This window comes from Lepidochelys kempii, chromosome 2 (assembly GCF_965140285.1).
Source record: "Lepidochelys kempii isolate rLepKem1 chromosome 2, rLepKem1.hap1, whole genome shotgun sequence".
Taxonomy (NCBI): Eukaryota; Metazoa; Chordata; order Testudines; family Cheloniidae; genus Lepidochelys; species Lepidochelys kempii.
Genome location: NC_136381.1, coordinates 8,925,945 through 8,936,508, shown reverse-complemented (window position 1 = coordinate 8,936,508; position 10,564 = coordinate 8,925,945). Strand labels below are relative to the sequence as shown.

The 10,564-nt window shown below is 52.0% G+C and overlaps 1 protein-coding gene across 10 annotated transcripts in view; it reads right to left on the bottom strand.

The window, feature by feature from the left end:
• Nucleotides 1-2,054: 2,054 nt before the first annotated feature.
• PTP4A3 (protein tyrosine phosphatase 4A3) overlaps nt 2,055-10,564 on the bottom strand; it is a 172,197-nt gene continuing 163,687 nt past the window's right edge. For all 10 annotated transcript variants that reach the window (XM_073329999.2, XM_073329998.2, XM_073330005.2 and 7 more), the window contains one exon: nt 2,055-8,986. In XM_073329999.2, coding sequence (XP_073186100.1) covers nt 8,869-8,986 — 118 coding nt within the window. In that variant the 3' untranslated portion in view covers nt 2,055-8,868. The remainder of the gene's footprint in view (nt 8,987-10,564) is intronic.

Sequence of the window (10,564 nt, the reverse complement as noted above, 5' to 3'; positions counted from 1 at the left end):
GCCTCACCAGACAGTATCCATAAGACGACCAAAAGCTGAAGCTGCCTATGTAGCCAAGTGGTTAGACGCAAACGGGATAGAAGAACTTGTAAACTGCAGTTTAAAAAAGGATCTTTCTTTTGCTTCCTTGTGTCAGTTTTGAAAAATAAAGCAACTTAACCCTCATTTTGTTTCGACAGACAAGACCCTGCCTCTTCCCAAATTGGCTAACGGGGTAATAACCCTGTTGCTGAAAGCTCCTTCAGCCCAAGCATGGAGGTGGTGGCTTTATCTCAAAACCCACAACATAATTTACCAATAACACAATCTTTAAATAGGTAGAAACAAACCTCAGGTGAAAAAGTGGCCATTTACGCGGGTATTTCACACTCCTCACCACTGTCACCTTTCAGTATTTTCTATTTTTTTTTTATCACAAAGCATTGAGAACAGAAGGGAAAACATGATCATTTTAAGCCAAAACATTGTAACACACACACACACAGAGGAAATGCCCCCCCCGCCCCGGTTAACATTTCCCACCCCCACTCAAGCTCAGTGAGACAATTCCTCTCCTTCATGAATAGCACAAAGGTTCTTCAGATGCTGGCTACAGTGTGCCTGTTTATAGCGATCATGCTGAGGGTCTGAAATACATGCTAGGGTTTGGCACAGTGTCAGTGGTAGGAATTTAAATATTTAAGAGAATTCATTTTACAGGGAAGGGAAGAAGGATATGGTCTATGGTGCCTACAGCTCAGTTTATGTCTTTTTTTTTTGCTTCCTTATGATAGACAAAGGAGACATGAAATATTTATCTCTCCTGTTTGTTTTTTATTTGAAACATCAGGAATGTCAATCAGGTTTTGCCCTAGTTTTGCTGGGATGATCCAGAGAAGTGATTCGGGGACGGTCTTGATGCCCTGGCCACTTCAATTAAGGACAATCCTTTAACTACGAATTCTCTTCTTCCAAGAGTTTGTTGGGTATTTGATAGAAACAAGGGTTAGCAAAACCAAACACAAATATAAATCACTTCCACCGTCCAGCAAGCCTCATTTCATGGTTATGATGCCTCCAGTATCTGAAACCTGCTTGCTTTCCAATTGTCTGGGGAACCTTCCAGGAAGAAAGGGTGGACACAGCAGGAAAAATCCCAACATGTCAGGCCTTTTCTATTGCCTTTGAAAACACTTCGCGGCCAAGCTGTTCAGAAATTGGAACCTCAAGTCAGGCTCCTCCGTCCAGAGGGAAAGTGCTCAGCACCCACTGAACACAGCGAGAGGATGGCTGCTCAGCCCTTCTGAAAAAACCAGGCACCTTTCATTTTAGCTGCCTAAAAATGGGTTTAGGAGCCTCCCTTTCTACACCCACATTTGGAAATCTTGGACCACGAAGCACAAAAAGGCACAAAGCTGTTTTTTCCCCCTTCTTTGCAGGTCATCATGAGGAATGACTCAGCCAAGGAGCTGGTGGGAGGAAGTCAAAAGCAAACATCCTCTATCCAGACCCGTGCAACTGCTGAAATGCCGCATGCGCGAGGGGCAAGGCAAAGACAGTCCTGCTTTGAATCAAGCCACTGAAATGATGCAGCAATGTCAGGGGTGAGAAGGAGAAACGGCAGATCCTCTCATCTGTTCCGTGTGTGTGTGGGGGAGATATTGCTCTGGTTGGCCGTCAAAAACTGTCGCTACTAGCCAGAAATGGTGGCAAATGTTAGAGATAAACAGGAAAATCTGGTTTCAGAGTAGCAGCCGTGATAGTCCGTATCTGCAAAAAGAAAAGGAGGACTTCTAGCACCTTAGAGACTAACCAATTTATTTGAGCATAAGCTTTCGTGAGCTACAGCTCCCTTCATCGGATGCATGTAGCTCACGAAAGCTTATGCTCAAATAAATTGGTTAATTTCTAAAGTGCCACAAGTCCTCCTGTTCTTTTTGAGGAAAATCTAAGCACTTTTTCTGCTTGATTTTGTTAGTCCCATCTAGACAATCCTAACCCCAGGCTTTAAAACTGCATCTTTAAGACGCCATCCCTTTTCTGTACAGGTATTCCCCACCCTCCCTCCCACCCCCAGCTCTGCTCCACTCAATCGCTTTTACTTGCAAGTAATGACTGTGCAGGCACAAAGATTTCCTCAGAGAACTTCTGCTGGACTGACCCTTCTTGACCAGCTGAGAGCCCGAGACATGAGAACCCTCCCCGCTCCCTGACCAAAACCATCGGGGTCTCGTACACAGAACACCACTCAGCAAAAGGAGGTAACAAGTTCCGTCACAGGAGAGAGGTGTCTATCAAAAACCAATGACAGCAGCTAAGGGGGGCATGGTTTTGCAGTGACCTGGAAAACTGGGCACCATTTTAACACACAGAGGCCTTCAGAGGGAGTTCACAATACCAATCTTCAAAGCAAGGCGGAGACAGCGGTCTCCTGTCACATCAATTCTACATGTTCCATGATGCCAATGGAATTGATTCTGATTTATCCTGTGACTTGTCCCCGTCCAGCCCCCTCCAAAGAGAACGCCCCCCGAGTTCAGATCCCACCCCCCAGTACAGACAAGAGCCACTTGTTTCAATCTCTGAACTCTTCATGGGGGTGGGGGCGGCACAAAGGGGCTCCCATAACCGAACCGGGTGGAGCTCTCACACTCCCCCCGAGGAGCGTACCAGATCCAAACCCATTGCCACTCTTCACTATGCCGTGCCACCGACCCACACTGAATGCCCTAAGCGCTCGTGCCGATGCACATCCCTGCTCATCCTGGGCCGCAGTGCCGTTACCCTGAGGATTAGGGTCAGGAGGGGAGGGCGAGAAAGCTACAGGGTGCAGTATTCTCGCAGGCCCGTCATGTGATGGAAAAGAGGATTTATCAGCAGGGTACATGGATTGTACTAGGGGAGCAACATGGCTGCAGCCTGCTGTGATCTGGGGGTGTATGGAGACACTCCAGGCATTTTGGCCAAGAGGCCCAAGAACACCCTCCCACCACCCCTGGACGAAAGCAACACTGACGGGGGTTAACTTTGCAGCCCTCTAAAGTAACTCATGATACACCCACGAGGATCCCTGTTCCTGTCCCAACCTGCCAAGGGCTCCACATGTAGGGTACAATCCTGCTGCCACGGACTGCAACAGCAGTTCACGATTGACACCCTTCTCCTCCATGCCTCGCCCCCACCCCTGCCCAGTCCCCTATCGTGCTGGCTTCTTGCCCAGGTGAAACGTGCTAGTGAAGTGGACTGGAGGAGAAATGCCAAGGGAGTTCATGGGAGCTGGGTGGGTGTCCCACAGAGAGCAGGGGATGGGTTGGGTGGAGATGTATGTACTCCTAGGACATGGGGCAGAAGTTAGGAGAACCTACAATCACAGTGCAAATACCCTGTGGCGACAGCATCTTTTGTGAACGCCTGCAAATAAACGCTCCAGGAGCAAACCAGAGAGAAACAGAGCATCCAATCTGCATCAGTTAAACACCAAACTTAATCCCCTCCGGGCTACTGCTGCAGCAGGTCTGTCCCATCTCTAACCTCTCTGATACTCAGCAACACACTACTCTCTCCTACCCTGCGCGGATTTGTAGAGCACCCACTAATGTCAGGTTAAACCAGGATGGGGATTTCTGTGCCCTGGATTCTGACAGTGGAGAACCACCGTGGATGTCGCCATGTGAATTTAAGGAGCTCCTTTGTGTGCAGAAGTGTATCCCCTAGCATGGAGGATCCTGGTAGCAAATCAAAGACAGGGCTGGTGAGAGTGCTCTTACTCTACACTATCTAGACAGACAGTACCTCAGTGTCGTCTCACTTCCATCTAACGGCAGTGACCTTGTGGGAAATTCCTGCCAAGATCCAGAGGCAGATGAGAGACGAGCTGCTGGCACAGAAACACAGCCCTGCTCAGGGGCACTGTGAAAGCGGCTGATTGCTCAGTGTGGTGCAGACCCGAGGTCACCAGTGTCTCCCAGCAGCGCACAGTACCAGCTGGGGGAATAACGCTACTAACCAACCCCTTGGGCCTGGCCTCAGCGTGAGCATCCTGTGAAGTGCCGGCTGTGACTCAGGAGGTGGCGTTTGGGGTAGAGGAGAGGCAGCACCGGAGACGGTTTGCGAATAAGTTACGCAGCATGAAGTCATTAAACCTACACAGGTTCCTTGGCAGATGCCAGAAGAATCTATAAAGCCTTCTTCACGAGATCAGACTGGAAGCTGCAGGGCACAGATTTGCAGGAGTGGCTGGTGACTGTCCAGTTTTAGGGGCCCAGAATTTGAGACTTTCAATGGTGCCTGATCGTCAGCACTTTTTGGAAGTCAATGCCCCTCTAAGGCAGCTCAGGTTGGGCACCTCAAAAGCAGAGCCACTCAAGATCATTGTTGATCATCTGGGCCCATCCACGTGAATAGGTTCTGTCCTACGTTTCTATTACTGACAAGGCGCAGATGAAATCAGCATATGTAATCCCCATTTATGATCCCCACGGGACAGTCATGGAAGATTCTACAATGATGAGTTACAATCACAAACTACGCAGAGGGGCCGAGTCCTTTCCATTCATTCATGCTGGCTTTGTGCTTGGCCAGCATGGCAGGTGAGTGGGCCCGCACGCATGGGCTACATTTCCAATTCGGGATGCAATAAGCATGAACAACTTGGGTTGGCTTCCCCGGAAGGAAGGTTTTGCACTGTGGATCTTTTCTCATCATTTCTTTGTGTTCTGCTCAGGAGGGGGGAAGTTTATATTCTTCTTTCCCTTGGCGGGGACTTCCAGCCCCTGTTCCTTGATAGACGAGCTGCAGTGCCCTGCAGTGCTTGGAAATGGAGCTGATGAGAGAAGAAAGGCCGGAGGATTCGTGGAAGGCAAATATGTTCCATTTTTCATCCGTTAATTCCTGCCCTTGCAAGAAGAAAACACATTTTGAAAAGCATGTTGTGATGGGTGTTTAAATACATCAGTTCTGCCACTGGACAGCCGCCCCATAAGCACACCCAGCGGTGTTTATGATGTAATTGTCGCCATGTGTTTACACACACCCATGCTCCAGCGTGCCTGCGTTAAGGATTTCACTTGGGGGAGGGTGTGTGCAGGGTCAATGGGTTGTGCTGCCGCGGAGCACGTCAAGGCAGATTCCAAAGCCAAGCCAGGCGCCGACTCCGAGGAGGAGTTTGAAGCACGCCCAGGGCACGGGTGACCTTGCAGGCTGTTTTGCTTGGAGTACTTCTGGCATCAGCGCCTCTTTCTAGACTGGAGGGTTCCATCTTTACTGCTGGCTGCAGGGCAGCAGGAGAGGTTGTGGGCTGGGCTGGGGAAGATGAATTGCTGAGCCCATCCACGCTTCGAATGCCCGACAAGGAGGCGCCTGCTTACAGAGATCCTGAGCTGGAACCCAGGCGAGGTCAAAGCCGATAGCACTGACAAACTGGGAAGCATACAGCAGTGTACAGGGCGGAGGGAGGGCAATTTGCCCCCTTACCCCCAAGCTTGCCCCCAAAGTTAGAGGGGACAGCGGAAGAGGCATGACCTCTCCTCTTGGACTGACCCACGCAGAGGGGTTGAGTTGGCACAGCACCGCTGAAGCCGTGCTCACACCGGGCCAGCACGTTCCATTCTCCACCGCACAGCAGGGAGGGTGTAAATTGGCCATCTTCCATGTCACATGGCCTTAAACAGCAGGGAGCATCCGCGGGCCATGCAAAGCGTCCTCGGCAGCGCCTGGGCATGCTCAGAGAGCGACTCAGGACAGCGGCTGGGTGGAGAACTCCCTATCGCTAGGTTCACCAGAGCCCCACAAGAAAGCACGTGCAGTAGCGACCCAGAGATCCCGTGGGCGGTGTTCCTGCATCTCCCTCCCCCACAAACACTCCTTGCATTGCAGATTCGTCTGCCACAAGGGAAGGTGGCTGCTTCCCGCCCCAGTTTTAAACAATCGCTAGTTCCTGGATATTGGGGGCAGGGGAGATAATGTGGGGCTGGCCAGCTCATGGCAGAACCTAGAACAGCCAGGGGGCTGGGAAGGAGGGAAAAACCCTTCCCTGGGGCTGCATCTCTGAGAAGTGTCACTGAAATCCCTTTAGAGACCCCCTTCCCCAATTGGCTGGTGGTTAGGGAAAAGCAAGCCGGCAGTGAGTGATTTCTGAGCCTGGCTCCTTTAAAGGAGCCTTGTTCTGAGCTCGGAGAAATGCACAGCCACAGGGTAAAGCAATGGCACGGGCCATGCCAGTCCTCACCACCGGTGAAGAAACACGGGGCCCTATTCTTCCCGACACAGAAGGGAGCCATATAGAGAAGGGAAGACTCCAGGGGTTTCCAAGCTGCTCTCCCTCCCCATGCCCACGGGGGAGCACTGCACTCCCCAAGCCCAGGGGCACTGGGTCAGAAGCAAGTGGCACCTGTTTGGATGTGCCCATCTCACCTGCCCCTTCCAATCAGAGCAGGCTGCCCACATGGAATCTCCCCTTTCTTCAGGCACAGGCTCCCCTCCGCTCACGGTGTAGCAGAGAGCCCTTAGAAATGGATGCAGGATTTGGAGGAAGAATTTCTTAATCCTTCCCCGCCACAGGACCTGCATGCAAGAGATTGGCCTTTCCTACCCCCTCTCCAAACCTAGAACCCCAGCGACTTTCATGCAGATTAGCAGGGGCAGCTTCCTGGAGGACACCACCACGTAGCACTCCCCTAACACTCAATGGCTGCTTGGCGCTTTGCATCCATCCTCCCAGCCCCTCTCATCTCCTCTTTCGGGACACGGACACACACACACGTGACGTGATGGGCACAAGCCACAGGGGAAGCGTATGACGGAGCTGTGATTGTGGGCACTCGCTGTGTGCTCTGCCCGCTAGCCCTCAGCGACGGCATCCGAGCCAAACGCTGCCCACGGCAGCACCCGTTCCCATCATCACACAAGCAGCACATTAAACAGCTTCCCATTTTGTAAAGCTTGTGCATTTAATAAAGAGGTAAGAGGTGACAGGACACACGTGGGCAGTGCTCTAGGGAAGCTGACACCTGCAGTCCAGGAGAAGACCGGCCACTTGCTCTCCCCTGGATTCCTTAGAATGGAGGAAGGGGTAAGACAGAATAGTAGTACCTTTCTGCGGAGGCCCAATCCCCGGTCCCCCTACAAATCTGGGCATCTCTGCCGAAGCAGAGTTCTGGAGTCACCGCTTCGCTGGACTGGCCTCCTTCTCTAACCGAGGTGCTCCCCTTTCTTGGGTAATGCACTTATGCAGGCCATGTGTGTCAAGGGAGAGGATCTCAGCTCATTTCCCCAAGCTGCCGGGGGAGCCTGGGGTTACAGCTGCAGCAATCTGGAGAGAACCCAACATCTCTTAGCCCCTTGCATGTTGTTTCCCCGAAGGCAGTGGTACCTAACCCCAGCCATGGGTCATGGCCAAAGGTGGACGTCACCGCGGAGGGCTGGCTACCCGAACGGGAAGCTGCTGCAGCAGACGCTGTGCCAAGGGGAAGATCAGACCCAGACAGAAGGGAAAAGATGACAAATTTCAAGAGCAATATCACCACCTGCCCCCTTGTGCTCTCCTGGGGTTCACTTGATGTAGGAAGCTGCTCAGTCTTCCAGCCAGACGGTGGGTTTCAAGGTGAAACAAGCAGATCCTGGCTAGTTACACTAACGCTGAGCCAGACGGGAAACTCCTACGATCCAAAAATGAGACCGAAATTTCACATACTCCCAACTCCCTCGCACGCTTCGCCTCTGTGACATCAAATTGTCCGGCTGCCCCTTCTCCCTCCCTGTGAGCCCCGGCACCAACCCAGTCCCAGAGTCTGTATTTGGAGGGTGTGAATATGCTCTGGGATGCACCTGTCCAACAGCGGGCTAGCATCCACACCTAAGCCCCTCTCCTCCCAGCTAGAAGACCCTTTACTGGCCACAGCAACGCACTCCCCTTCCATTCCCAAACCCCCTCACCCCCGTGTACAACCCACTCCCCCAAAAGAAGACCATTTGATTTCAGAAGGAGAAAAGGAACTCTTGGGCCAGGTTCTTTTCAGGCAAAGGAGGGAGGTAGCTGGGCGGGGGAAGAGAGCCCTTGAGATCTGAATGAACTGAGTTCTCTGCTGTGGAGTTAAGGTCCCACGAGACACACGGGGGATGTTCAGCGCAGGGCTGGAATTCAGCCAGGGAGCGGCGTTTGTACAGTGCCGTCTCCTCCCTCAACAACACTCTGCCCCAGGTGACTGACTGGAGCCAGCTCTACTGAAGCCCTTTAGGGAAATAAAACAATCCACTTGCTCTGGATGCTACGTGCCCCACTGGGACACGTAACAGTGCTGCCCTAATGAAGAGCAGCACAGAGAGAAGAGAGAGGGAAGAATGTCTGTCACCAGAGAGGAAACCCAACCTCAGAGCATGTCCTAACCCCCGATCCAGCAAACCCAGTGGAAGGGGCTGGCCCGACAGAGCGTATTTGACACATCGCCAGACTGCGGCTGTTCACACGCCAGGCAGCAGGCAAATTCTCTGCAGCTTTTCCTCCCGCAACCCATCCCCAGGGCAGCACGGCATAGACAGATCTCTTCCTGCAGGTGGGTTCAGATGGTTTTCACTCTCAGTGCAAAGAATTCAGATCAACTCAAGCTCCGCCTGCAGGTGGGGAAGGGGTGAGGAGGGGGAAGGGAGATTTTTTGGGGTGGGAGGAATGATGGGCTAATTCTCTGTTCATTAAAACCAGGAGCGAGATGCCTAACCATCTTCCCTCCTCGACCTTAGCTGGCCAGGGGTGCAGCGATTCTTTAAAGAGAGAGCACCCCATTTACAAAGAAAGGTCAGTGCCACTTTGTCCAAGCTCCCCGCAACTCCACCGTCCGACCCTGCGTGCCCGCATGTGTGTGTCTGTGCGTGTGTTTTGGCAAGAGGTTGCTGAGGTTACATGATGCAGCATTTGTTCTTGTGGTTGTGAGGGTCCTTGAATCGGAGTCTCTGCTTTGGCCGGTATTTTTCCAAGTACATTAGCTGCTTGCTGTTGATGGCTCCTCTGCGCTTCCTGGAACACAAAGAGAAAGCCATTAGTGCTCCAAGACTGGGGAGCGTCCGAGAACCAGCCCTGCACCCCGGCACTCTCTGCCTCCCGCTCATCTCTCAGTGTCCAGGCAGAACCCTGGAAGACTAACAGGCCCAATGGCCAGCAAGTGGCTGTAGAGGCTCTGGGGGGACACATCACGCACCTCCCAGGCTGGGCGTTCGAAGCCAGAGAGGTTGCTGCTCAATTAGTGAAGCCAGAGGGCAAGTTCCTAAAAGCTGCATTTCTCCCCTGTCCTCCCTCTTGCACTCAGCTGTGCAGCAAATCCAACTTTGACTGCAGGAGGCCTGCGTGTCTGCAGCTACACTAACCCTGTTACCTGGGGAGTCAAGAAATATGGGATGGAGCGAACTCCCACAGGCTGAAGTTAAGCAGAGGGAAATTTAGGCTGAACAGTACCCTAGCGGGGAGATCTAACAGGCTGTGGATTAGCCTCTCCCAAGGAAATGGTGGGAACCTCTTGGCTCTGGGGCATTTAAAACTGGGCTAATACCGATAACAGACTATGGAGAACTCAGGGCTGGCTCTGCTAATTGGCTCTTCTATTGCTAGTCCCCGATTTACCCCTCCATTTTGAATTGCTCTGTTCTACATACACAACGAAACCTTTCCAATGAAAATGGAGTGCGCCTGAAGGAGGAGCCTGAGCAGAAATAGCTGAGTGGGACTCATCATCTGGGGCAGGAACTGGGGATCAGACCATAGATAGAGACTGACATACTTGGTGTTCATGGAAAACCTCTCTCCCTCCTGCAGTCATAGCTGGCATCAGAGAAAGGGGAAAGAGAATAATCCCCATTTTTGCAGTCCTAAATGGGAGCTGCAGGGCATGGACCAGAATATATTATGAAGACTAGAGTGGGATCGTAGACGAATATAGAAACAGTGGCTAACAGCAAGTATCAGCTACGAGAAAGGTCTATTATAGCCTAGGCTGACTTATGACCAACAGAACGGTCAAGAGTGGAGTTCCCAGGAGCGAAGAACGCCAGAGAGCCATACAGCCCTCCCCACTGCCCTGCCCTGCAGACCGGCTAAATAGAAACGTCTGTCATGAAAAAAAAACCAACCAGTCACAGCACGTGCGAGTTTGGTCAACTTCTTACACACACACACACACACACACACACAGTGCATGACCCTCGCTGCTTTCCGCGCCTGCCTTCTGATTAAGATGATTGTTGGTCTAGAAATCAACTTATCCATTCGTCTCCTTCCTTCCTTCCCTTTAGCATTTAGTTATTTTGCTGCCCAGGACCTCTGCAATCTTTGTTACATTTACCGAGTAGCTGTCAATGCAGCAGAACTGAAGGCGCAGCCCTTCGCCTGGGGGATCCGAGCTCTGCTAATGAACTGCTCAGGACTCCAGAATGAAGTCTGCATTAATAGGTCACTAGGAGTTTAGCCGACTAATTATTCCCTGATCCCTCTGGCCCACAACCACCAACATAGCGGGGGAAACAGCAACTGATGATGAGCAGCAAAAAAAGTGGGCTGGATCTGCTCAGCTCTGGCTACCGATTTACACACACAGACTCCCGA